This window comes from Cyprinus carpio, chromosome B11, assembly GCF_018340385.1.
Source record: "Cyprinus carpio isolate SPL01 chromosome B11, ASM1834038v1, whole genome shotgun sequence".
Classification (NCBI taxonomy): Eukaryota; Metazoa; Chordata; class Actinopteri; order Cypriniformes; family Cyprinidae; genus Cyprinus; species Cyprinus carpio.
The window spans coordinates 21,369,544-21,396,759 of record NC_056607.1 but is presented as its reverse complement, the minus strand read 5'-3'; the positions used below and the strand labels follow the sequence as shown (position 1 = coordinate 21,396,759).

Sequence of the window (27,216 nt, the reverse complement as noted above, 5' to 3'; positions counted from 1 at the left end):
AAATAAAGAATATAGAAACTTCCTAGATCGTTTTTAAACATCAAGACCTCTCCCTCACTGCAAAGAATTTTCACAGAAATAGTGAATGTCTCTAAGGTTAAAACAACCCAAAAACCATTTAATAAGATGCTTGCAAATCATTTTTTAGCAATGCAATACTGACAAATTTACAATGTTTAGGACCCCCTCTGATTTAAGCGGATTTAAAGTCCTTTTAATGTGTAAAGTGACCAGGTCATGGTGACATGATTTTGTATGCATCCAGGACCTAAAAAAATATAAAGCATATTCAAATGAGATTGAACTAGAGCATATATTTTTTGCAAGCTATAATTTCATTATTTATGGGGCAATTAAGGTTTATTTTGAATCTTAATAGAATTATTGGAACTATACAAAAGTATGTCCAAAAAAAAAATTCTCTTAGTAAAAGGGGACTGAATGAAACTGGGAACCCTAATATGAATTGATCCAACTTCACGCAGGTGTTTGATGAGTACAGTCACACCTGCATATACCACTGACACAGAAATCTCCTCGTTGAGGGAGTCACTCTTAGTCTCTCAAGTTTCCCTGTCCAGAGACGCTGGGCTCTGATGTGTGGCTCGCTGATAGCTGTCAGCTCATAGACCATCTGGTCCCTTCACATTGTACTCCTTGCCAGATATCGGACTCGCAACTGCTTGAAGCACGCACTGAGATGACTCGCAGTATCCGTTAGGGCCGGGGGGACCTGGTGGCCCGGGCACACCTGGCATTCCAGGAATACCTACTGGTCCTCTCAGACCGTCACGCCCGTTACTGCCATAAGCTGGTTTCCCAGGCTCACCTGAGAGCCGGTGGACGAACAGACAGAGAAACAGGCCAGCAGTCAGGAGCATGATATTCAGAGATTTAAAGATCATTTAACACACAGTGTTGGATTTCAGATAAGATGTAGGCCTTGCTCTTACCTGGGAGCCCTGGTGGTCCAGGTATTCCTTTAGCTCCCACCACTGTGGGCCCTCTATCTCCCCTGTCACCTTGGTCACCTAAATGAAGGAGAACACAAAGATTTTATAGGGAAATATGGGATGTAGACGGTGCTTCGTGTCCTAAAATGTTGTTCTGGGAACAGGGAATAAAATAATAGGGTATAAAACAATGCTAAATGCCAAAAATATATTGCAGTTAACCATATAATCAGTTATGATACACTGCAAAAAATAATTTTCCTTATAAGTACAAACATCTCAACATTCTTGAATCAAGATACATTTACTTGAAATGCAAACTTACAAGATTTTTCTGTCAAAATTAAAATTAATAATATAATATAATAACATCTGCCAGCAGGGTCAGAAAAATAATCTTATTTTCCCTTTGAATCAAGTTTGTTTTTCTTATTCCATTGGCAATTCAATACAATGTTACAACAATACAATACAATATTTAGCCCAGTGTTTGTTCCATGTTTTATGCTGGTAAATCACATTTGTACAATTGTTTATGCATTTATTAAAGAGCCATTTTTTCCCATTCAGCCCGTGTCATGGTAAAATTTTGCAGGTTGTTGAGCCTGTACATTTTATAGGAATAATCCATTTAATGTTTAATTTTAAAGTCGGCATGCAATGGAAAGCAAAAGAAAAATGGTATATATGAAATCATTATTAGCCTAAGGTGGGGTCATATTAGCAAAATTTTGGTCCATTTTCCATCGTCAAGTGTAGCGCCACGTGAAACGTAGCTCACTTTCAAACCAGTCACTTTTCTTTTGGCAAAAAATGTGTGGCTTCGTACCTTTGGGCCCTTTCCTCCCTAAGAGCCCCGGGGGCCCTTTGAGACCCGGCAGTCCTCTGCTTCCAGGATGCCCAGGGAAGCCATTGTCTCCAGCAGGCCCTGGAGGGCCAGAGGGACCAGGAGGACCTGGCAACCCAGAGATGCCCGACTCGGGCCTTGTCAGACTGGCTGCCAACTGCGCGAGCTGTCCTGCGAGGAAAACGGAAATGGCAATCCATTCAAAAAACAAAAATCATTTGAATTTAACAATGAGTCCAGCTTACATTTGTAAATATCTGTTAGGATATCAAAATACTTACCATGCAAAACCCTCATGCAGACCTGCTTGATGTGTTCATCTGTGGGTGCTCGGCCCTGGAGGAAAATCATGTGGATACGGTTAATATTTCCTCATTTAATGCAGGTAGAAAAGACTGTGGTGGAACAAATCACACTGAGGTAGAATTCCTCATTCCAAAGTCTCTATGATAAAAGTGTCACATATTTAAGGCGGCAGTAATAAGATGATTAAAGCAGGCGTACTGGTCGTCCCTGTGCCCCAGACAGTCCAGGTACCCCTCTGTCTCCTTGCATGCCTCTTGGGCCAGGCTCTCCAGCTGGGCCCTCGGATCCAGGTTGGCCACGCCCACCCTCTGGCCCTTTATTTCCTGCCTCTCCTGGTTTTCCTGTCTGAACACAACAAATGCTATACATTGCTACATTTTAAAGGAGGCCAACACTGAATTTTATGCACTTATTGACATTTTATGGATTAATACAATGTTTATGGATTAAATACTAATGTTCTAATAATTTTGGCCACCACTGTACATTATTGAGTCGCCATTAGAGTTTTTATTTATATTCTGAATTAGTTTTTATTTTTATATTTTCTTTTTAATTTCAGTATTTTTTTTTTTTTTTTTTTTAGTTTACATATGTCTAAATATATGTCTAGTTTTTATAATTTTTATTTTATTTTTTTTCAGTTAACATTTATTTCAGTAACAGACGATAGCATCACTTCTCAAAGCAAACTCACTGATCCTTTCTCGCCTGGCTCTCCCTGATCACCCTGTGAAAATAAATGGATATGGAGTTCAGGACCAGCAAGGGGTTCATAACTGAATACATAACCAATACATCCAAAGACATACAAATATCTGTACTTACAACATCTCCTTTGTCTCCAGGTGTTCCCTCTTCACCAGATGGTCCCTAAACAAACATGCAATTGATGTTATATAATGTAAAATTAAAATGACACACACACACACACACACACACACACATATATATATATATATATATATATATATATATATATAATATATATATACTGTAAATGTAAGTATTGGCTTACTTGCTCTCCTTTTGGACCAGTTAGACCAACAGCGCCCTGAAGAATGATAAAATAAGATTGTGCTTTTAATCTTAATTATAACCATCTGATAACTACCTTAAAAATGGCTATGTAAAATATAATATATTTGTAATCAATTTTTAATTTTTTCAAGTGATTTTTAATTTTGGCAACTTGTTTCTGGAAAAAAAATATTGGTACACGGAGAATCTAGTTTTAAAGATCTGCGATAAAGAGAATAATGCTTATAATCCACTTAACTAATAAAAGAGCTTATTTTTCAAATTGTGAAATTTCTAAGTCACATGAACTCACCACATTACATATTTAATTCATTAAGTGAAACATTTAATTTACATTATATTGCATCACATAAAATAAAATACAAGAAGTTAGAGTTTTTAATTTAATTTAGTTTAAAAATGCCTTTAGCACTAAAGACACACATTTATCACACAGGAAACTGTAGGCCAAAATGCATTATGGGATGCAATACCAAGTATGTTAGCTATATACTGCGCGTTTGGCCATTTTGAGAGTTCATTTAAATGTATTTATATGAATGCATAAATTTTCACAGTATGCAGAATAGTATGCACAAATAGTATGCAAATAGAGTGTTATGGTAGCAAGATATTCTGAACATAGACAACTTTTATTAAATGATTTGATTGGCTCTTTTGTATTTTGAATCGATCGGCACTTTCTGCTTTTGAAATCCTACCCGGTCGCCTTTCTGCCCGATGAAGCCAGCAGGTCCTGGAAGACCTGGAAGGCCCGGATCTCCTTTAGCTCCCTGTAAAATACATAAATACACAGACACACAGAAATAAATACAAATTCATGAACACTACATGGCCTGTGTCCGTAGCTGCTGCGCAAACCACATCTGCTCTAAAAAAAACACAGTCGGCATGCACAGGGTGCTGGCGGGACTCGTCTGAGCTGTGTGGATGGATGTGGACTATGATCAAGCCTGATGCCCTTCGCTGGCTGCTCGAAGGAATTCCTGCAAGACAGAGGACTCATTCAGCCCCCCGTCCTGCTCTGAATATCCCCTTACCAAAGAAAATACCCCCAGCTACTAGGCCTCATAACAACAGGCTATTCATGCCCCTACCAGCCGATTACTGTACTAAAGCTCACTAGAGCTTTCTAAGAAGATTGCATTACAGTTTGGTGCACTATTAAGCTCCTCAGCATAGGACAAGAATCTGAGAGCTAAGAGCAAGTCAAACATGTTTCTGATTGTGTTCAATTTGTTGTGGGACATCTAGACGGTGTTGTAGTACAAGTTTACAGGTACAGGTGAGTCACTGAGTCCCAATATTGAACCCTCTTTGTTATTTCTAATGCAAGACACTACAAGCAAAAACTTTATTTTTCTATGCCCTAGTCAATTTTGATATTTTGGCCTACTTTTCATACTGTGTTGTAAAAACGCTTCAAAGTGTTTGTTTTACTGCACTTTATCTATTTGCATCTGTAGATTTCAATTGCAATACATATCTTTAAAGGCCATTTTCAATTTGTTTTCGAGTCTAATATTTCAACAAAATGAAATGAATTTTGAACCTAGCTTTATACAATGTTATGTTATGTGCTGGAAATGTATGTGCATATTTAATCAGATTATGCCTTATTGCATATTTAAACAAAATGTTCTTTAAATACAAAAATGTTTGCAATTCTTTATGTAAACACACACACACACACACTTCTTCTTTCATTTGTCCTTCATCTCTTTCCACATTTTTGCCTGTTCTTGGTAGCTCCAGGCTATTCTCAATTGCCATGGAGCTTCACCTAAGAGAAGGGATGTAACAATGCACACCAAGCCAGTTGAAAATCGATGAAAATATGTGACGATTCAAGTTGGTTGAGATGTTAAACGAATCATGACACAATTGGGTCTGGGGGTTAATATGAATGTATCTCTGAGGGGAAAAATTAAGATGGTGTTATATTTTTCTCATTCCTCTGTATAATGTATATTAATGTGGTGTTCATAAGCGCAGCACTGCTTTGTTTAAAGTGGTATACAAGGAAATGCTGTATCGCTGCTGTCCCATAAGCGCCGCCTGCTGTCAGAGAGTGAATTGCATTCTCATTCATCCGGTCTCCTGTTTTTGTTCAGTGTTTTATATGTAGTTTGCTTTTCATCATTTTGTTTTTGTTTCAAATTTCAAGATTGTAGTCTAATTTAAATCAAAAGCTGCTCACGCTGCATGTATGCAGCATCTTTGTTTGGATTGTGGTTGCCTCTAACTTTAAATGGAAAGAGCACAGGCAAAGCCTTAGTTTGTTTTTTTATGAAGATTTTTTTTTAGTTGTACTATTTATTTATTTGATTTGGGATTTGTTTTAAAAGTTTCAGTTTAGTTTTTTTGTGACATTTCAATTTCACAAAGAAATGCGCAACATTTTGTCAGAGAAATAATAAAAGGACACCTTTTCATTTATAATTGGTCTTAAATCTTTTATGGTGGAATTGTAGTTTCTGTACTCACCCTCGCACCTGGTAGGCCTGCTGACCCATCAGGACCTCTCACTCCTCTCTCACCCTGGAGAAAAAGACAGAACATTATAGAAGCGACACATTTCTTCATATGACACTTTATGATGGAAGAGGAAATATACTCACTGGCCCACCTCTTGGTCCGACTGGTCCCACCTCTCCCTGCTCACCACGTTCACCCTAAAAAAACAAAACATCAGAAGACGTTCATCCATCCACATAGGCCTGCAAGCTGTGGTGAACAAATGGATAACTCACTGTTTTTCCATTATTTCCAATCGGACCTGCCACACCTGGATCAGCAGTATTTCCCTGGAGCAAAGACAAAACAGGTTATCCTGCCTGTTAATTGAAACTAGAGATGCACCGGTTGACCAGCCATCATGTTTTTCTTTAAATCTTGAATTTATATAATCCAACTGAAATACAAAAACTAACTGCTCATGCTATATGTATATAGCATCTTTGTTTGGATTGTGATTACAATGCGGTGGTTACCTCTAATAACAAATGATAATAGAGCAAATAATAGGTACTGGAATCTGCCCATTCGCTGGTAAAAAAAAATAAACAATTGGAAATGCCCATGAAAAAATGTTGGCATCATTATGAAGATTCTTCAGAAATCATGATGATTGGTGCTCAAGATTATTAATGTTAAAAGCTGCTTAATATTGTGCTGCTTTATATTTTTGTGAAAACCATGATTCATTTTTTTGCAGGATTTTTGGATGAAAAATATTTTTGTAACATGTCTTTACTGTTTTATGAAGATACACTCTAACGATTCACACTTGAATTACATACTTTTTCACCCATGTGACCCTTTGCTCCTGGAATGCCTGGCAAACCCTGGAGGAGAAGAACATATCAAAAATGCAAGCCATTCCCAGTCATCTCACAAGTAGATATCACAGCATATTAATTGCATATCGAACAGGGGTCAAAGGTCATACGCACTGGAAATCCCTGAAGTCCAGCCTCACCAGGTGAGCCAACTTTTCCAGGAAGACCCTAAAACAGTATGCAGATAAAAATCGCTTCACCATAGAAAGAGACAAACAGTGATGTAAATGATTTTTCTCTGCAGGCATGAATTAAAGTCATTACCTTCACTGCAGGCAGCCCTGGAATACCGTCACGAGCATCCACCCCAGGTAGACCCTACATCACAAAGAGGCAACTTTATTGTATAATAATTCACTTTAGAATAATACAATATAGAATAGCATTCATAAAACTGCAACACAGGTAACTTACAGTCTCTCCTTTCGGTCCGGGTAAACCCATTAGTCCCTGCAACCCCAGAGGTCCCTAGAAAGAAGAAGCCTTGTTGAGTCTGTTTGAGCTGTTAATATGGCAAGATAAATATAATGCATGTGTTATTTTGTTGTTGGATGATAACTCACCTGAGCTCCTTTTGGTCCAGTCTCACCTACTTTTCCTCTTTGACCCCGATCACCCTTTAAAAATTGAAAAACAATATAAATCTATATGTTTTATTTCACGCATGCATTAACAAAAACAAATCAATCAACAGCTTGTAAACCGTAAAAAAGGGACCTGCATATTGTAATTATAGGTATAAGTACAGATGCATTTTTAAAAATGTGGTTAAAGGCCAAAACTTTGCTGTGATTTGTAAGGTAAAAATGTGTCATTTTGATTTTGCCACTTACAGGAGCGCCCTGAATACCCTGAGGGCCCAGGTCGCCAACATTTCCACGGGATCCCTAATGGAGAAGAAAATACATTTGGTCATTTCAGAAGATATCATTGGTATTGATTTAGATATGAAGATCTAGGGCTGGGTTTTGATGAGTTTCACAGTTTGATTCGATTTTGATTCACGAGCTGGCTCCATATCGGTTATTTTGGATATATCAGGTACAGTACAGGAAAAAAAATCTCTCAAGTAATGCTGTAAAATATACCTGAGAGTCGGTTGGTACTACATACTACTATAATATTGAATGTTAAAATTAACTCATTTGTATACAAACACTTAAATTACATACGTTTTCATAATAATAAAGCAATAATACTAACGTTACAATTACATAATTATATTTCTACTCCGAATCCTTTTTTGAAATGTAAACATTTAAATGGTGGCTATCATAAAAACTTGACAGATTTATTCAAACAAAAATTCATTACTGAGGAACAGTGAAAATTATGATGATGTTATATGGCGCATATACACTATTTAGCAAAAAAATTTAATTTCACTTGAGCTGAGTTTCAGTTGAACTGAACTGTGCTGGACGATGACATCACTTAATCAATGATGAATCAATGAGTGTTTACTTTTGTCGTCTTGCATTATCGACACACTACTTTCCTGTTTACTACTGTAAATCTTCTTTGACACACTGTACACAAACGCTATATAAATAAAGGTGACTTCAGCAAATGGATCTGTCACTCCACATTGAACAGCACCAAAACGGTATTTATTTTTGAATATTGTAATAAAATGGACAGAATTTGAAATCTGAGACTTTGTTTTATATCAAAAGTAATAAAGCACAGACCTTACTGCGATTTATTGGATGGGAGGCGAGCTACAATGTTGCGTTCATTAACCGGAAAAAGGCTAGACTAATCGATTCTTAGGATTTTAAGAAAGCTCTACTTTTGACCCTCACCCTGTCCCCTTTAGGGCCCATTATCCCTGTGATTCCTCTGAGACCCTGTGGACCCTATAAAAACAAAACAAGCACACAAAGAGATGTTGAGTGACAGCACTCTCACACCAGACACAAACAGAGAACAGCAGATCAGTAATGTCTTTTTTTACAGGAAGGCCTTGTGCTCCTGGATCTCCAGGTGCTCCCTGATCTCCTTCTTCACCCTGTAAGATGTAAGAGAAACGCAACAGAATGACACACCTTGTATCTTAGCTAGTTTAATTATTCTAACGATGATGTGCTGTGGATACAATAATTATTTGTCACAAAGGAATCACACTAAAGTTGACCTATGCAACTGTCACCTTATGTCCTTGCCTTCCTGGTTCACCTGATTCACCTTTGACACCTTTGTGGCCCTAAAAAGGAACAAAGCACCAAAATGAGCTATACGTGTTTGAGCATCCAGAAAGTGTGAACTAAACATCATTTCAGACTTACCTTCATGCCTGGAAGACCTGTGTAGCCATTCAGGCCAGAAGTACAGGCATTTGGACACTGAAAACATAACAGAGACAGAACAATTAGCAGAAACATTGATGAAGAAGATTTAGAATACTTATGACTTACTGAAAATATTTCATACTATGTTTCATCTCATTTAAAACATTTACATGCCAACCTGTCATCAAGTGTGATGTTGTGGTGTTTGTTCACTTTTAGTTTTGAAAACATAAGCTAAAGGTCAAATACCTTTGAATTTATATTAAAAATGCACTGTTTCATAGTAATCAACTATAATAGGAATGTTTTTGAAAACATCACTCAATCAAATTGTCTAAAAAGGCTACCAGATATAAGACTTGAGGATACATACCAGCTCCTTACCATCCCAGACTCCAGGAGGGCCCTGGGATTAAAAGGAATATAGTTTAACAGTACTGTTTTAGAGCCATTTATGAATCCAGGATATCAATGAATGATCATTAAGATCTAAACATGACTTACTCTGGGCCCTGCCAGTCCCGGATCACCAGCAGGACCTCTCGGTCCACGACTTCCCTTTACAGCAGAACCAGAGACAGACACTCAATTTTATTATTCATCTATTTGATTTTAATTTGTTTCTGGATCTGTGTATAATGGAATGATGTTACATACAGGAGGTCCAACTTTGCCCAGCTCTCCAGGTAACCCATCTTCCCCATCAGCACCTTCAGCAGAAAAGGAAAACAATTGAACAGCCTACTCTAGAATAACAAAAGAACTACTGTATGTACTAATAATGTCCCCTATTAAAAAAACTAAACAATAATCAGATGCACTCACAGCTTCACCATCCTCTCCAACACCCTGCAAGCAAAGTAACAGATGTGCAATGACACCAAATTAGCAAGAAAAAAAAATCAAACAAGCCTTGCAGCATTACATCACAGAACACACTAGAAGGCCACAGGCCTGAACTTTATCGAATGGGCTAATGCATTTCAACAGCTCAAAGTGCGTACAACCATCTGGTCACTGTTTAAACAGATATATTTTTGCATAATAACAAACATACAGGACAGAAAATATTCCTATTAAGATTAAAAAGACTTAAATTACAAGAGACACATTTGTTGAAGAGAATTCGAAGCATTTACTTACAATGGCTCCCCTTGGTCCCGGCTCACCCGGTTCACCCTGATAAGGAATAAATGTCAAACCACAGGATCTTTTAAGCGCAATTTAATGATTTAGAGTTAATTCTTTAACTTTTTCAAATGAAGCATCACTAATACTACAATACAGCCATTTAAAGACCTTATATATTAAAAACACATTTATGTGCACTTTTACTTATTATTAACTTTAAAAAAAATAATAAGTGGAACTTAATATTAAGTGTGAACTTACTTTTTGTCCAGGAGGGCCAACAGGGCCAGCGGCACCACGGGGCCCAGTCAAACCCTTAGAAAGACACAACCATATATCAGCACGGGCTTCACTTTAACTGCCTGCAGACCAAATGTCTGTTACTTTATTCACTGAACTGATCGCTGAACTAATGTTATTGTGATACAGCTGCAAAATTTCAGAGCTCATTATTTCATTTTAATAATATTGTTGGAAACAGTTAATTAATTGCCTCAAACACAGACACACTGACCAATCATAAATGACCTTTACCAATCCCCTGACTTTGACAAGTAGCAAACCCCGCCCACATTTTCTCTAATATATGTACAGCAGACCACTGCAGATACCTGTATTCAACACTTTAAGGAAAACAGGAAACATATCTTAGTGGATAAGAAGCATATCTATATCTATAAGTGACATTTTTATATAACATTATTCATATAGAATGCTTTAGAATTCATTATTTTTTTTACTTAATTTATTTGCATCAGTAATAATACAATACAGCCATTCATACAAAAAATAAATAATATAAAAGTTTTTAGATTCCAGTTCTCGAGTAAATGTATATGAACACAAGACAAAAACACTGTTAAAGAAATGATTTTTGCTGTGATTAATTATAGCACTAGCTAAATTATAAAGCTCAGGGGAGCCACAAAGCAGTTGGTGTACTCAGCTCCCGTGGCTCCATACTTGTACAAAAAGGCCTCTGTCTTCATCAGGAAGCCAATATGGGGCTCTCTCTGCTTTCGCTTTCCTCTCCTCTCTGGTTCTTTTTTCCATCCAGCAGCTTTTTTTCACTCAGACCCCTCCAATGTAAACTACACTCACAGACTCTGATGCTGCAAGTGCTACTTAGAAAAGAAAAGCTGATTTTATCTTGGTTTCTAGACCTTTACGATAATAAAGAACAAGACTCACATCCGCTCCTGGTTTTCCTGGAAGGCCATTTAATCCATCCTTGCCATTGTCCCCATCAAGGCCCTGACGAATTCATCAGATTAATGGACTGTTGCACATCATTTCAGCTATGCAGAACTCTTTTTTTTTTGTCGCAAAAAAGATAAATACTTACTGGGGGGCCATCTGGGCCAGGGCCAGGTCCCCTATCACCCTGAAATCATATGAAATACTAACTAAATAACTCAAATAGAGTTGTTATTCCAGGCTACAAGAATATACCATACTGTAAACTGAGAAATCAGAGAATCTCTGAGGAATTAGATAGATAGATAGATAGATAGATAGATAGATAGATAGATAGATAGATAGATAGATAGATAGATAGATAGATAGATAGATAGATAGATAGATAGATAGATAGATATGTGACTCACATCAATGCCGTCAACACCAGAAAACCCAGGAAGCCCTGGAGGTCCGGGTGGTCCTCTGGGACCAACTGGCCCCCTCTAAAAAAATACAACAATAATAATAATAACTGAAATGCATTTACAAAAACAAACCTCCGCTTGCTCAATCCCAATATTTTAGCCTTCAGAACAATGAAGTCTTTGTAGGTGTGACTGATGCTGTGGTTAGAGGCATCACACTGGCTCTCTCTTATCCTGGGAAATTGATAACAGCTGTGCACACCTGGACCATTTTACTGAAAATACCTTCCATATGTCAAGAAATGCTCATATGCGCGACAATTCAGATACACTTAATGAAGAAACTTGGCATTAAGAAATATGTGACATACAGTTTATAAATAGTGCGTATGTGTAAAAAACGAAAAAATCTTTGGTGCTTTAGTTGCTTATATCATTTAATAATGTCTCATCAAAACACATACATTTTTCTGTCTACATATTTTTAACGTTTTTGTCTCTATTTTTTATTATTAAGGTATTTAAATAAGAATACATTGACCCCAAACACCCACACGGTCCATCTCTAGTGCAAAAAAAGCCATAGTTTCCTACCTGTGCTGAGATGATCAGGACTAACTGCAGTAAAATCAGTAGCAGGGACGCGCGGAGAGCTCCGGCGTGCGCCATAGTCACCCTGATGACTTGAAGGAGACTAAATAGTTCTTTTTAGGAGATTTGTTGGGGTCCACGGGTTTTCTGTCAATATCCCCCAACTAAACCTCCACACCATCCACCAGTCTCTCGATGTAGTATTAAAAAGTTATGTTTATTCATGAGCCGCGCTTGGAACTGGAAGCTGATTGGACAGGAGTTTAAAGATTTGCGTACAATGGGCGTGGCTCAGGATACCTGCTGTGGGTACCGCACGTAAACAATACGTCCTATAAATCCTATCATATTTAAAGCTGATACAAAAAAAAATAATAATAATAATAATAAATAAATAAATAAAAAAAGCTGATTCAGTTAAATAAATTAATTTTATTGTTCTTACTTTATTATTATTATTATTATTATTATTATTATTATTATTATTATTGTCATGCTGTTAGTATGGTACAGCTTCGTACAAAAATTAAATATGGTAACGAAAATAAATATATGGTAACTATAATAATGTTTTATGCATAGCGAACATGGCGAGCTGTTATTTGAAGAGAAATTAAAATGAGTGAAAATGAAAGCTTCTTAAACTGTTTAAACGAGATCCCATCTGTTATAACAGATTTTATATTTATTTACAAGGGACAGTAAAACAAAGTTTTATGTATATATTATTGATTATTATTCAATCAAGTAAATATTCGGTAGATGGCTCAAAAAAAGAAGAAAAAAAAAAAGAATTGCAGTCTCCCATACGCCAGAGGGCGCTTTAAGCTGCTAATGACGCGGTTTCTTACTCTTGCTTCTTTGTATTTTGAAAACGGAACGCCGTTGTCTTGGTACTGAAGACAACAGTTATCAAAACTGACCCTTTAAAGGTGAGGAAAATCTGGAAAAAAAACATTTTGCTTTAAACTTCCTTAATGTTTTCGTTTTATATGTTACTTACCACAGCAGCCTTCTACACTACGAACGCTGCTTTCAGTGAACAAGAGTTTTTTTTTGTTGAGATTTGTTTACACTTAGCAGATAGACGCTTTCTCTGATATCGTTTATTTTGTCAATAAAAGATGGAGAGTCTAGACTTTTCCGAGGAGGAGATCCAGCAGCAGCTGGCTGCACTTGGATACAGAAATATTCCCAAACAAAGACTGCGGGAATTCAAGAGAGGTGGGATAATATTTTGAACCGTTTCAGCTCCATCGGCGCATTTGTTTAGCATGTTATTTTCATGCTATGTGACATACGTTGCCTTAAAGTAGTGCTGTCCTGTTTTAAATCTCCATCAGATCTAGATCAGCTGATTCGTCATGAAAAGTCAAAGAGTCACAGCTCCACAGACTGGACTTCTCCAACATCTCACAGCAGCTCCAGCAGGAGTCCACCTGCTCTTATTAAAGAAAAGGGTGAGCAGTCACTCCTGCCTCATGCTGTGCACTTTCATATGACGTTTTTAAACATGCTGCAAAATTTGTTTCTTCCTTAGTTCAGTTGAACCACATCGGCCTCTTCAACACCAGCTCAGAAGGGCAACACAGAGAGGTATGAGTTTTTACGCACCTTAAAAACATATCATAATTATGACTATGCACACAATATGTATGTTTTCCATTTCCATACCTAGATTTTCTCCTCCACGTTTAATGAGGACGATCATGGACACTGCTATGATTCATATTCACGGCACACAGTTGCTCACAGACCGGCTCGGCCCTCCACGGCACCCAACAGGCTGGAGACAGAGGCAGGGCCTTCTGAAATATTTCACTCAGTTTTGGATGGTAGCGAGACAACGAGTCCTGACAGAGAACATCAGGTTCATCTGAAGCCTGTGATTAAAAGGAAAGTGCTAAGGTAGGGACACAAATGAATTTCTAATTCATCATCCATGCGATAAACATGCAATGTGCAACAGACATCATTATCTGATATCTCATTATATAGGAAGCGTCAAGGTCGGTCTCAGGTCTGTGATGAGTCCACGCATAGTGAAGATTCTGGTAAGTCCTGTGGTTATGTTTTATGGTAATGTTAAGAATGGAATAGTAATAAACATCTTACTAAATGCTAAATGTTTATACTGGATACTGCTAGCCATTAAAAAATAGAATGTGAAATAGAATGCATAAGTAGCGTGTTGCATCATTTTTATATGATGTCATCATAATGCATCTACAGAACCAATTTTGTATGAAAATTCTATGTATATATTAAAATTGCATGTTGTGCACAATATACGTTACATTTCAAAGACTTTATTAGGATGCATTTTATCTCTTTTTTTAATACAATTCTATAAAAACAGTAATATTGGGATATTATTCGTTTAAAATGACTGTTTGTTTCTATTTTAATATATGTTAAACTTTTTTCCCCCCTGTATTGGCAAAGCTAATTTTTCAGCATCATTACTCTAGTCTTCAGTGTCACATGATCCTTCAGAAATTATTATGTTATGCTAATTTGGTGGTCAAATAACATTTCTTATTATTATCAATGTTAAAAACAATTGTACAGCTTCATAATTTTATGGAAACACTTTAGATTCTCTGAATTAAATATAAAGGATTGATTTATATTAAAAAAAAATGTTTCCGAACATAGCCATGCATTGTCTTTACATGCAGTGAAACCTCCTATACACCAGGTGGCGCAATTAGCTGCATAATCCCAGGAAAGTTCTTGCCAGTAATCTTCTTAGTAACAGTCCCCCTCCCTCTCAGCCATCTGCTTTGGCTCAGAATTTTCTTACTGAGGGCTAAAGAAGAGATCTGTCCATCTACCTCAGGATGTATAAAGCTTTTGACAGCTGTTGGGAAAATGAAAGCAAGGACGATGAAGGATCGCTGTCCTCCTCCTCCTTCTGGACAGATCAGGAAAGTGAAGGGGAAGACAGGGACTGTGTTAAGAAAGAAAACAGAGCGAATGAGAGAAAGCCTGAAGAAGACCATAAGGATGTCAAAGAAAGCTTTTTAATGGGAGGTGATAAAAACAAGAGGGTGAAGGAGATGCTTCAAGGAAATGAGCTGGGGGAGGAGAAATACCCTGAGGAAGAGAGAGAACGTTTCATAGATGAAGAAAATAAAAACAGCATAGAGATAACAAGAACAAGGCAAGAGGAGGAGGAAGAATGTGGAGAGGAGGAGGAAGAAAGTGGAGAGGAGGAAGAAAGTGAAAAGGAGGATAAAGAAAGTGGAGAGGAGGAAGAAGAAAGTGAAGAGGAGGAGGAAGAAAGTAAAAAGGAGGGTAAAGAAAGTGGAGAAGAGGAGGAGGAAAGTGGAGGGGAGGAAGAAGGAAGTGGAGATGAAAAAGAAGAGCTGTGTGAACAACAGAGAGGAAATGAAAAGGAGGAAGAGGAGGATGCAAAAGAAAGTGAAGAGGAGGAAAAAGAAAAAGAGCCTGAAGAAGAAGAAGAATTTGAGCTGTGTGAACAGGGGGAAGGGAATAAAAAGGAAGAGGAAGAGTCAGAAGAAAGTGAGGAGGAAGAGGATATGAGTGAGGATGAAAAGGACAGTGAGGAGGAGAAAGAAAGCTCCGCCAGTGCAGAAAACGAAGAGACAAAAGCCCAAAGTGATGATTCAGAGGGCGAGGAAGATCAGGTGAGTTTGAAGGAGAGTGAAGAAGAGGAGTCTTTTTCAAAAGAAGACTCAAAAAGTGAAGAAAAGTGTCCAGGCGAATTATCAGAGTGTGAGGAAAAGAAAGAGAGCCTCACCAAGCAAGAGAGCACAAGTGGAGGTGGAGAGGAAAATAGCCATTTCTCAGGGGAAGGGGAACAGGAGGAAGATAGTGAAGGCACTGAGGGAAAAATAGATGGTGGTAAATCTTTGGTGAAGGAAGAGAGAACAACAGAGAATAGCAAACAGAGAGCACCTAACAATGAGGAAGAAGAGCAAAAAGATGGTACAGAGGAAAACCCTAAAAACAATGAGGAGAGGAATTGTGGAAATGAATATGATGAAGAGATTGAGACTGGAAAGAGCAGGCCTGGAGCAGATGAGTGTGATGACTGGATGGAAGAAGTGAAACAACACCATTCAGGTGAAGAGGATGATGAAGTACCAAAAGGAGGCAGTGAGGAAGAAGAGGAGAGAGAGTGGTTTTTCAGTGAACCTGTTGAGGAGAAGGAGGCTTGTGACCAGGACAGGAAGTCATGGGCAAGTGATGATGATGACTATGTTACAATAGCCAGTGGCCATTCGCAGAAAGAAGAGGAAGAGAATGATAACATGATGCCTGCTTGGGAACAAGAGCGCGGTGATGTTCAGCAGATGAAGGAAACTAGAGACGTTTACGGTGAGGATTGTCATGAAAGTCTGGGCAGCCCTGCGGCAAGCGTTTTAACTTCCGGTTACGGCACGTGCAGACCAGACTCGCCTAAAGACGGAGACCCAGAGGAAGTGGATTATCGAGACGACTGCACACTGGGTGGATTAGAAGAAGAGAGCCATTCGATCTTAGATGCTCGTGATTATGTGGATGACAGCAGTCCGGTGTGGTTCAGAGACAGTCGAGCAGTAGAAACATCTGATGGACGAGCTCCTGCTGAATCACCGGATGGTAGTCGAGATGTAACCGTCTGCACTGATGAAGATGATGGCCATCGGTCTCCTGATCAGACCGAGCAGCACCAGAGTCCCACAGAGAAGGACACTAGAACTCGAGATGGAGGCTCTGAGAATGTGGCGTATTTCAGTGACGGTTGGGACCGTCTTGACCACCCCTTTAATTTGAGGCACAGGAGAGGCATAGTTCAAAAGAGACTTGAGGGGAAACAGTACGATGATGGATCTAATGACAGCAAGAAGAGAAGGAAGGAGAAAAGAGTCCGAGCTCATACTGGCTGCCTTGGTGTGTTACACTGCTTAAAGGGAATGAATTATTTTGTAGTTTTTAGAGGAATGGCTGTGGAGGAAACAGAAGAAACACATGTATTTATCTTTTATCCATGCATAAGAAATATATATGTGTGTGTGTGTGTGTTTAATAAAAAAAAACAACATCTGTACACTACTGTTAAAAAGTGTGGGGTTGGTAAAATTCACATTTTAAAGTAGTCTTGTTTTGTTGTTTTTGGAAGAAGTCTCTTATATTCACCAACGTTGCATTTATTTGGCCAAAAATACAGAAAAAAAAAAAAACAGGACCATTGTGAAATACTATTACAATTTAAAATGACTTTTAATTTTCTTTTATCATGTATTTTAACATTTTCAGCATCATTACTAAAGTCTTCAGCATCATATGATCATTCAGAAATCATTATAATATACAGATTTTTTTAAACTTAAAAAAAAAAAGTTTTGAAAAAAAAATAAATGGAGTTTATTTATTTTGTGGAAACTATGATATTTTTTTCATGATGTTTAGATGAAAAAAAAAAAAAGTTTAAAGGAACAGCATTTATTTGAAATAGAGATCATTCTAGACATTATTATAGATTTGGTATGTTTAAGATGTAATCATATACTTGTTCTATAGGTACAGTTAGTGAGCTGGAGGAGCGTTTGGACCGAATGCGGATTGGTGCATCTCGTGTGCACTACGACTCAGACAGTGAAGAAATCGGAAGCTATACGGACAGATCCAGCTCTGTGACGGAGGAGGAACCCCCTAGTGCTTTCCAAGAATACATCAAAGGCATGGTCAGTACACAGACACTTTCACACTGACCAGTCTTAAACGGTTTCGAGTTTAAACATACGTTTGTCCATTCCACAGACACGATCACACAGTGAGAGCGATATCCCACCACGGCCAAAGTCATGTAAGTCCCATTTTCAAGTCTAGTTTCAGATCATGCCTGTTTCTTTGGTCTTGGGTTGTCAGTTAACAAGCTTCTCTTCACAGTTATACGGCCAGTTTTTGATCATCCTCACACAAGGAACTTGAAGAAAACTGATCCAGTGGCAAAGTATGGCATACTTCAGTATTAATATATAACCTTCATAAATGAAATAAATGATTCAGGACTCTGATCTTTTTGTTGTTCTGAATGCGTTTGGATCCTTTATCAGGTATTTCCAGTATAAGCAGGACTGGGAGATGTTTAAACCTCCAGGAGAGAAGAGCAGGAAGGAGCTGCACTGGGCCATCAGGGTATCAGAAATCATCTTGCTAACCCAACAGCCAGTGCTCCACACAGAGATCTGATCTGCTCATCATCCAGTCTGTCTGGAATAACATGAAGAAACTGAGACAGACTAAATCCAGAAGAACTCTGGCAATGTCTCAAAGATTCTTCAAGAAGCCTTTCTGCGAAGCTCCCTGAAAACTATGCACAAGTCTTATCTAGGACAAAAACGGTATTAAAAGCAAAGGATGGCCACACCAAATGTTGATTTGATTTAGTTAACAGAAGTTAATTGATAAATAAAATCTATTTATGACATTTATTTTTGAAAACATCCTCACTTTACACAAGTGCCTAAAACTTTACTGTAGCTTTGCAGGTCGGTCTCTTCAAGCATCTTGGAGACATTGCCACATTCTTCTGGATTGAGTCTGTCTCAGTTTGTTCTGTTTCTTCATGTCATTCCAGACAGACTGATGATGATCAGATCAGATCTCTGTGTGGAGCACTGGCTATTGCTCCTTGTGCAAACAAAAATCTTACTGGATTATTGCAATTAATGGCAAAATGAATGTTTGGAAATGTAAACTGATATTTCCTACTGACACACTACAGCTAAAGATAGAAATAACGGACTTAAAACCATTTGTTGGTTGGTGAAAATATTAACGGCCTAAGCCTTTTGCACAGTAGCATATATATATATATATATATATAAAGTTATATAAATACTTTTATTTAAAAATATAAATAATTTTGTTTTTATCCTCAGGAACAACTTATGTATCAGCCTCCACCAGTAAGTTTCATTATATCTAAAACGTTTTTTTTTTTTTTTTAATTATTTCCTAGATTCTCTTATTCTGAGTGCTTTTTCTTGTCTCTATAGCCGAGACCTCAGAAGACGTACATCCCCAACAATTATGTGGTTCCAACAGAGAAGAAGCGATCTGCACTAAGATGGGAGATCCGACATGATTTAGCACATGGCATTATCCCACCAAAAATCTCCTTTCCCTAACTTAGAGAATCTTCCACCTATGCCTTATCTTTTATATATGCTTAATGCTATTATTTATTCATGATGTTGACATTTTTTACTTTATTGTGCATGTGAAATGAGACCTCAAGATCATTGTTTTTATGAAATAAACATTTTAATACTTTGAAGTGTGTGCTGTGTTCATGGCAGGTCACTGTATGGGAGTTTGAAGGGATACAGGGGAGTGTAACACACGTCATGGCACAGAAGCTTCTTTTCAAGAAATTTTACAGCCTCAGAGAGAACCAGACTCTCATGTTTCAAAATGCTGTGGACGTTCAGACCTGGAAAACGAAATGAGACAATATGCATCTATATTAAAATCATAAAGGAGCTTTGATGCAAACGTTTCATTCTCTTATGTTTGGTTAAGGGTGCTTTCACATTACAGCTTTTGGTGCGGTCCGATTGTTTACCTATAGCTGGAATGATATTCACTGTTTTCATATCTTCAGTCGCCTTAAGAATGTTCTGAGGGAATTCATCACCTCTGAAATTGATGCATACAAAAAAAATTAAGATAAACAAGCATGTATATCAGTTTGGTAATGGCATATACATTCACTTTTGCATACTTACACGTCAACGATGAGGACTGAATCCCCCCACTGCCTGAGTTTGACCAGGTCCAGCAGGCAGTGGGGGTCTGGAGCGGGAATCTCCAGTAAGTCCACAATATGAAGATAATCCTGGAGAAAAAATGACTTCCACTTAGTTTGCATTTCATCTAACTGAATATTATGAACCAAACCAATTTGCTGTCCTCACTAACAAGTGCATCAGTGAAAGTGTCAATAAAATATAAATCTTAAGATAAAAAAAATTCACAGAAATTAGAAATGATGCGATGACATCTAACTAAAAATAGAAATATAGAACTACAAAAAAACACAATAAGCAAGCACATAACTAAAACAAGCTAAACATACAAGTTGTTTAAAAATAGGAATACTTTAATAGTACATAATGCAGCATATTCCAAACCAAGCAAGATTTTTACAATGCGCTTCCCCTCACCTGAGCCAGCTTGGCTGTTAAGGCAACTTTCAGCCCTTGAACTTGCACCTTCATGGGCAACATGTAATAATAGCTGCTTGGTCCCCGTGGACCATGAGCTACTCCTCCTGAATGAGAAAGAGGAGCACTTGTTTAGGAATTTAGTCAGCTCACTGGTAATGTCATACACCTGTTTGTTTAAGATAATGCTCAAACAACAGACTTTATCTTACCTCCTCTCCACAGTGGAGAACGAATGCTTCCATGTCGTGCCCGGCCACTTCCTTTTGTTTCCATGGTTTCCTGTCTCCACCGCTGACTTCTGCTCTTGATTTGACTTTTGCATAGCTCTACAGTCATACAATTATATATTATTATCATATGCAATGATTTAATATGACTGAAGTTTCTAGAAAATGACAGGGACGGTATCTTAAATGAATAGTTCATCCAAAAATGAAAATTAGCAGAAAATTCACTCATCTTCATGCCATCAAAATCGCACAAGAGTTTGCTTCTTCATCTCTACATTTGAAGTAACTTAGCATTCCATCACTTCTGTTCACCAATGGATCCTCTGCTGTGAATGGGTGCCGTCAAATTGAGAGTCAAAACATCTGATAAATACATCACAATAATCCACTCCAGTTCGTCAATTAACATCTGGTGAAGCGAAAACCTGGAGGTTTATAAGAAACAAACTCGTTATTAAGGCGTTTTAAATTTAAACCAACACTTCTTGCCATAATTTGAAATAATGCTTCCTCCATTAAAAATGTTTATCCCCCGTTGTCTTCTAATATCAAAATCCACTCTCATATTTGTATAGAACTGTTTTGTTTTTGCTTGTAAATGGTGTTTGATCTGAAGAAAGCAATTTCGTGGATAGAGGACTTGTATTTTAGCCAGAAGCAGTGGCTTTGTTTCTTACAAACACAGCTTTTTGCTTCGCAAAAATGTTACCTGATGGACTGAAGTGGATTATTGTGATGTTTTTATCAACTGTTTGGACTCTCATTCTGACGGCACCCATTCACTGCAGAGGATCCATTGGTGAGCAAGTCATGCTAAATACCCCCAGATCTGTTCAGAAGAAGCAGCGAACTCATCTACATCTTAGATGGCCTAAATATTGAGCAAAATTAAATTTTTGGGTGAACTATACCTGTAATGCACATTACAAGAGCAACATTAACACCACAGAGCATCATGTGCACCTCATAGTTACTTACTATTCGTTTGAAATTACGTTGCCAGACTTCTACAGCATGAAGAATGTCCAGTCTTTTAATAGAAAAACAAAAACAATCACATATTCATTTGTTTGGAACATAACTCCAGACCAAAAATCCTTCACAGAACTAAATAGTTTATCTAAGAGGCACTGAGAAGACATCTGGGTGTAGGTCAACCACACCAAGGGGTTCACTGTCACAACTTCCCAAAGACTCAAGCCACGTCTGAGCAGGTGCCAGGTGAGCTGGGATATCAGCCTCACACCTGCGCAGCACTGGAAGATCAGAGCCGGATGGAGAAGCCCTCTCTAAAACAGTTCAGACCTGTTTAGTTCACCAATATGTCACATGCCTTATAAAATGGCATTGTTGCAGTTCCTTTGGCAACGAACAAAATATGACCATGGGAAGTTCCTGTCAAAATACTTGAGATCCAGTACTTAAGTTGCTATTACTGTAAAGCAATATTATGTCAATATACACTACCGTTCAAAAGTTTGGGATCAGTGAAATAATTAATGTTTTTTAATGAAGCTTCTTATGCTCATCAAGGCTCTGTTTATTTGATCAAAAATTCAGAAAAAAAAATAATTTTGTGAGATAACATTGCAATTTAAAATAACAATTTCTATTTTAATATACTTTAAATTTAATTTATTCCTGTGATGCAAAGCTGGATTTTCAGCATCATAACTCCAGTCTTCAGCGTCACATGATCCTTCAGAAATCATTCTGATTTATTATCAGTGCTGGAAACATAGGTTTTTTTTTTTTTTTTTTTAAGTAATCTATGCTTTTATTCAGCAAGGATGTGCTAAATGGATAAAAAGTGATAGTAAAGACTTATATACTGTTAGAAAATATTTCTATTTTAAATAAACGCTGTTCTTTTTATCTTTTTATTCATTAAAGAATAAAAAGAAGTATACAGGTTACAAAAAAATTATTAAGCAACACTGATAATAAATCAGAATATTAGAATGATTTCTGAAGGATCATGAAACACTGAAGACTGGAGTAATGATGCTGAAAATTCAGCTTTGCATCACAGGAATAAATTAGATTTTAAAGTATATTAAACCAGAAAACCAATATTAGAAATTGAAATAATATTTCACAATGTTACTATTTTTTCTGCATTTTTGATCAAATAAATACAGCCTTGATGAGCAGAAGATACTCCATTATAAAACATTAAAATCCTAAACTTCTGAATGGCAGTCCATCATTTGGTTGAAAAGCTTTATAGATCACAATAGTGGCTAATATAAAGTTCCCACAGTTTTATTGTGGCAGCAGTTCTGCAAATGGCATAATTTGAAGATACTATGGTTACCATGGTATACTTTTGACTCAAGTATGTAGAAAAAGTGGATAAAGCAAAAACCCTAAAAGTAATAATAATGGTGAATAATGCATTACACGATTGATTGATTAATGCAAAGCTTTGCTTACTTTGTGGAGCGACTCCAATGAGATTTGGTGGGAGTTGGAAATTTGATAGAAGTGCGCTTTCTCCAGACAGATGAGATGAACTGATTGGAGAAAAATCTCGATAGTGTGTTCCAGCATGACCATCAATATCATATTCACACGCGTTTGTATTTTTCATTCTTTCTTACATTTATTATTTTTATTTTTATAATTTTAATTTGAAATAGACTGTATAATATATAGAGCAAGAGGAATTAATTTACATTATTGTAAATGCAATACGTAGGCTATCCTCACATTCTAAAACAATTTCAAAATGACATTTAAAAAAAATAAATGTAAATCCCACCTTGTAATTTGCACAATAAAAAACCTAAACACAATTATAAGTAATGCTGGACGCAGAGTACTTTTCAAAAATAAGTGATTAATTTATTTGTATCTTACAACTACAGACGCAGAAGATTCTTTGCTGCTTATTAGTCAACAGACTCTTCTTCACAACAGGCACAGCCATATGACCTTTGTGTGATTGCATAGTGCAGTTTAAAACCTAGAATTCACATCCTCGGGTCAGTAAAAGACAAACAAATGCACCACGCAACCTCCATCAATAAAATTTCAAAAGAGAACTTGTGTTTGACATATCAAGTGCAATCAGTTGTGTTGATATGCCATCTAATTTGACAAACAAATTTATAATTTGCATATTAAAATTTTGGATGAAATCAACATATTCCCTGTAAGGTGGTGATGGTGCAACTCAGAAGATTTTAACAAAACTCCAGGACAAACAAAAAACTGCTAATTTGATCTAATTGAGAAAAAAAAAATGTTTAATTGTGGCAAAGGTGTTATTTTGGCAGCTGGAACATCAAAATCAAAACAAAATTTCAAGTATGATTTTAAGAATCCCAATTAGAATAGTCCACAGGATTGATTCCTCTTCTTCCATCACGTCTGCAGGGCCCTGAGAGTGTTGAGACTGACCCGGAGTCTCATCTGAGGGGTAAGAGTTTTTCTCGATTTCCTCTTCTGTAAGTGCCGTCTGGTCATAAAACACCTTCATCTCAAACTCACTCTCCATGTAGGAGGGATGTCCGTAGATCCCGATTCCAACAGGCCTGACAAAGTCCCCCGGGACGACCACCACGTCCTGGCCACAGGTGGTCGACTGAAGCTTGTAGGTATCAAAGTTTGGCCGTGGCGTCTTGTCAGAGATGTAGAGGTCCGCATCTCCCTTAAGGCTTTGCATGTACAGGATAATGCATCCTTCGTGGTTGAGACGCAGGTAGCTGTAGTTTCCCGCACCGATGTGGCCCTGCACAACGTGGAGAAGGACCCATTCATCCGGCACAGAAGGCTCCTCTGAATGCTGCAGAGAGCCCAGGGCCCGGGACAAGGCCACCAGCACCAACAAACCACCCCAGCACAGCACCATGGTCACAGCTGCCAGACCCCAGCTACATCTGTAACCTCCCTGCAATCACAAAAATACATTATTTCAGTAGCATCGGGAATCAGATATTAAAAAAATAAATAAAATCAGGTTTTGGCATTCGGATTGAATCCAATTTTGACAATGGGTTCTTTAGAAGAAAAAAAGGTTCTGAAAACGAAATAAATCTTCACTACTGTATAGTGTTGCTCAAAACATTTTAAGTAGTATTGGGATACATTAGATAAAAAAAAATTCTGAATTACATTGATTGCATCATAAGGTGGAATAAAATGTAACAAAACTTTAAAACTGGTTAACTAGCATTAGTATTATGTAGTGAATAATATACACAGTTATATTTTGCAATAAACACTGACACTCATGTTGTGTTCCAGTCATTTTGACCTGGAGAGGTCTTTTTCCCCTGAAAATGCTAGTTATGTTATCACATTACGTTAAAACCTACTGATTTTATTCACACAAGGTATTGCAACTTCCCAAAAAATGTTATTATTTTTGTAAAAAAAAAAAAAAAAAAGTAAAACCCCCACGTTCTTACACTTGTGGTTTTCCCAGTCAAAAATGACTGGCCTGGGAAAAAAAATTGCCTGTAAATCTCTCATTATCTCTCACATCACAGAGGATCTCACCTGGACCTCCAACACCATGTCACTCTCCAAGAAGGCACAACAGCGGCTACACTTTCTCTGCCGGCTGAAAAGAGCAAGTCTCCCTCCACCCATCCTCACCACATTCTACAGAGGAACCACAGAGAGCATGCTGACCAGCTGCATCACTGTCTGGTGCGGGAACTGAAGACCCTCCAGCGGACATCGGTGCCCCTCTCCCCTCCATCCTGGACATTTTCCTCACACGATGCTCCAGCAAAACCAACAGTATCGTGAAGGACTCCACCCATCCCTCCCACAGTCTCTTCCAGCTCCTGCCATCAGGAAGACGGTACCGGAGCATCCGAGCCGGCTCCGCCAGACTGCTCAACAGCTTCTTCCCCAGGCTGTGAGAGCCCTGAACTCAAATCACCCCGCTCTCCTCCAAAACCCCACATAAACCCCCTACCTCCTGAAACATGGAACATCTCACCTCCTCCACTCCCCAACCTTACCACATCACAGAAAAACTGTCTAAAACATTCTTTTTTTTGTGCAATTCTCCTCTATGCGCACTAGACACTGCTGTGTGTACATAATCCCACAAAAGACTCAAATATGTGTTTACATGCTCATGCACTACAAATCATCCTGCACTGTCCCCCAGCCAGCTGCTTGACTTACGATGTTTCTCTTTGCACATGTACAGTATTATGTGAAGCATTCGTATAGTCTATATATTTTTCCTTTTCAGTCTATGTATAGGTAAACATTTATATATATAGTATATTCATATTCAAAATCTTTCAGTAGGTCAGTTACAGTGTTTATGTGTAGCATTCGTATTGTCTGTATTTTGTTTATGTATAGGTAAACATTTATATATAATATATTTATAGTCAAAATCTGTCAGTAGGTCAGTTGTGTATAGGTTTATACTGTTTTAATTCCTTGTTGTATGTCTGTATTTATGCAGCACCGTGGTCCTGTGAGGCACGACATTTCGTTCCACTGTATGTCCACACATTAAAGCTCAACTTGACTTATGTTTTTATACATTGAATTTCCAAAACTAGATCATTCCTATTGAGACGGTGCTCTGGACCTGACATGAGACTACACTGAAACAAACTAAACAAACCAAAGATTAATGGAGTACATTTTACCAGAAGATACTGTAGAGTTTTCCTATTCAAAATATATATATATATTTTTTTTTTTCATTCAGTGTATTACTTGCTGTTTCTTTGTGTTATCTTGTTAAATATCCAAGCCAAATTAGTTTTTTTCTCAGTGTAATTGAAGTGCTGGGTTTCCTGTGACATATGTCCAGGAGAGTTTTGCCATAGAGGCATTCTGAATCTAAAAATAATTAAAAGATGACAGTAACAGCGCTTACAAACAAGCACACACCCAGCCAGTTCGCTTCAAAATACTCGTTTTTGAAATATACGATAGCCTATAAAATTATTTAAATATTTAACGTGCGAAATACTATAACACACTTCGTTTCTAAACTAACGTGACTTCTAGTTACTGAAGGTTGCACTAAAGAATACGTGAGCTATTTAGCTAGCTGGCTAACAGACCTGTAGTTTTTATGAAACTGAAACTGAAACAAAAGAAGAATTCGTAATTGACGCAGGTGCTTCGATATGTTGACAAATATGTATTATTTTGAGTTACCGGTGCATTGTCAAAAATACTCCATGGGAAAGGACAGTCGGCGTCGTTTGTTTTGAATTCGCTCTTACAGGTGTTGAGGTGACTACTGGACGCTCTTGCTCTGGGACTCGATGGCGCTATAATGCGCATGCGCGCCCTCTGTTGGTCAGGAGGATAGCAGAACATCACAGCATGTGATGGAAACGTAGTGAAATTGTTTAAAAAAAAAAGCTACAAAAATATCTCAATTGTTCTGCTAATCTTATTTTTCCCCTTTTGATTTATTATTATGTTTATCGCTTGTTTCAATTACATTTTCCTCTGTTTTGTTTAATGACCCCTTTTTTATTGTTTTGTTGTTGTTTTTTTTATTTATCACAAAGAAAAATAATTAATTTGTGCATTATTAACATTATTAATAGACAAGTTAAATTAGGCCTAATGGTGTTATACAGCATACAGTTTAAACAAATATACTAAGTGATTATGAGCGAAGTGTTTTATTCTTTAAAAAGACCAAAAAAGAATTGTAAGTTTTCAAAGCACTTAATAAATATGATTGGTTT

At 37.5% G+C, this 27,216-nt stretch overlaps 4 protein-coding genes and 1 pseudogene across 5 annotated transcripts; 2 read left to right on the top strand and 3 right to left on the bottom strand.

Annotated features, from left to right (window-relative positions):
- Positions 1 to 189: 189 nt before the first annotated feature.
- col9a1a (collagen, type IX, alpha 1a) lies at positions 190 to 12,306 on the bottom strand. Its single transcript, XM_042734548.1, has 32 exons — positions 12,109 to 12,306; positions 11,518 to 11,592; positions 11,256 to 11,294; positions 11,102 to 11,164; positions 10,172 to 10,225; positions 9,923 to 9,958; positions 9,605 to 9,628; positions 9,437 to 9,490; positions 9,284 to 9,337; positions 9,153 to 9,185; positions 8,777 to 8,833; positions 8,641 to 8,694; positions 8,446 to 8,499; positions 8,294 to 8,347; positions 7,322 to 7,375; positions 7,052 to 7,105; positions 6,903 to 6,956; positions 6,753 to 6,806; positions 6,603 to 6,656; positions 6,450 to 6,494; positions 5,901 to 5,954; positions 5,769 to 5,822; positions 5,635 to 5,688; positions 3,849 to 3,920; positions 3,125 to 3,160; positions 2,935 to 2,979; positions 2,804 to 2,836; positions 2,305 to 2,451; positions 2,082 to 2,136; positions 1,783 to 1,971; positions 954 to 1,031; positions 190 to 829 (listed from the first exon to the last, which is right to left on the bottom strand). Exons 1-32 carry the CDS (start codon positions 12,181 to 12,183, stop codon positions 624 to 626), a joined length of 2,064 nt encoding a protein of 687 aa, XP_042590482.1. The 5' UTR covers positions 12,184 to 12,306; the 3' UTR covers positions 190 to 623.
- A 675-nt stretch (positions 12,307 to 12,981) lies between these two features.
- Positions 12,982 to 19,250, top strand: hyls1 (HYLS1 centriolar and ciliogenesis associated). The gene is made up of 12 exons (XM_042734547.1): positions 12,982 to 13,037; positions 13,230 to 13,329; positions 13,449 to 13,565; positions 13,646 to 13,701; positions 13,784 to 14,013; positions 14,104 to 14,159; positions 17,638 to 17,801; positions 17,878 to 17,923; positions 18,007 to 18,070; positions 18,174 to 18,255; positions 19,002 to 19,028; positions 19,119 to 19,250. The coding sequence occupies exons 2-12, from the start codon at positions 13,230 to 13,232 to the stop codon at positions 19,248 to 19,250; spliced, it is 1,074 nt and encodes a 357-aa protein (XP_042590481.1). The 5' UTR covers positions 12,982 to 13,037.
- LOC122138942 (golgin subfamily A member 6-like protein 22) lies at positions 14,549 to 17,368 on the top strand. The gene is made up of 2 exons (XM_042734543.1): positions 14,549 to 16,716; positions 16,747 to 17,368. Exons 1-2 carry the CDS (start codon positions 14,949 to 14,951, stop codon positions 17,211 to 17,213), a joined length of 2,235 nt encoding a protein of 744 aa, XP_042590477.1. The 5' UTR covers positions 14,549 to 14,948; the 3' UTR covers positions 17,214 to 17,368.
- A 162-nt stretch (positions 19,251 to 19,412) lies between the features above and the next one.
- LOC109051531 lies at positions 19,413 to 23,076 on the bottom strand (annotated as a pseudogene).
- Positions 23,077 to 23,343: 267 nt separating this feature from the next.
- On the bottom strand, positions 23,344 to 26,822 carry LOC109051507 (UPF0669 protein C6orf120 homolog). Of its 2 annotated transcripts, none has more exons than XM_019069046.2 (2): positions 26,672 to 26,822; positions 23,344 to 24,416 (listed from the first exon to the last, which is right to left on the bottom strand). In XM_019069046.2, the coding sequence occupies exons 1-2, from the start codon at positions 26,798 to 26,800 to the stop codon at positions 23,817 to 23,819; spliced, it is 729 nt and encodes a 242-aa protein (XP_018924591.2). In that variant the 5' UTR covers positions 26,801 to 26,822; the 3' UTR covers positions 23,344 to 23,816. The 2 variants fall into 2 exon arrangements, with proteins under 2 accessions (XP_018924591.2, XP_018924590.1); XM_019069045.2 differs by lacking the exon at positions 26,672 to 26,822 and adding an exon at positions 25,028 to 25,084.
- Positions 26,823 to 27,216: the final 394 nt, after the last annotated feature.

Coding starts and splice junctions, on each gene's coding strand:
- col9a1a (XM_042734548.1), bottom strand. CDS start 12,183: ATGGCGCACGCCGGAGCTCTCCGCGCGTCCCTGCTACTGATTTTACTG. Junction 9,491..9,604: donor TTGGAGAGGATGGTGAAGCT/GTGAGTGCATCT, acceptor TTTTCTGCTGAA/GGTGCTGATGGGGAAGATGG. Junction 8,500..8,640: donor CAGGAAGGCAAGGACATAAG/GTGACAGTTGCA, acceptor TACATCTTACAG/GGTGAAGAAGGAGATCAGGG.
- hyls1 (XM_042734547.1), top strand. CDS start 13,230: ATGGAGAGTCTAGACTTTTCCGAGGAGGAGATCCAGCAGCAGCTGGCT. Junction 13,566..13,645: donor TGCTCTTATTAAAGAAAAGG/GTGAGCAGTCAC, acceptor TTTCTTCCTTAG/TTCAGTTGAACCACATCGGC. Junction 18,256..19,001: donor AGCTGCACTGGGCCATCAGG/GTATCAGAAATC, acceptor TTTTATCCTCAG/GAACAACTTATGTATCAGCC.
- LOC122138942 (XM_042734543.1), top strand. CDS start 14,949: ATGTATAAAGCTTTTGACAGCTGTTGGGAAAATGAAAGCAAGGACGAT. Junction 16,717..16,746: donor TCCTGCTGAATCACCGGATG/GTAGTCGAGATG, acceptor TCTGCACTGATG/AAGATGATGGCCATCGGTCT.
- LOC109051507 (XM_019069046.2), bottom strand. CDS start 26,800: ATGCGCATTATAGCGCCATCGAGTCCCAGAGCAAGAGCGTCCAGTAGT. Junction 24,417..26,671: donor GTATTTTTGACAATGCACCG/GTAACTCAAAAT, acceptor TTGTGATTGCAG/GGAGGTTACAGATGTAGCTG.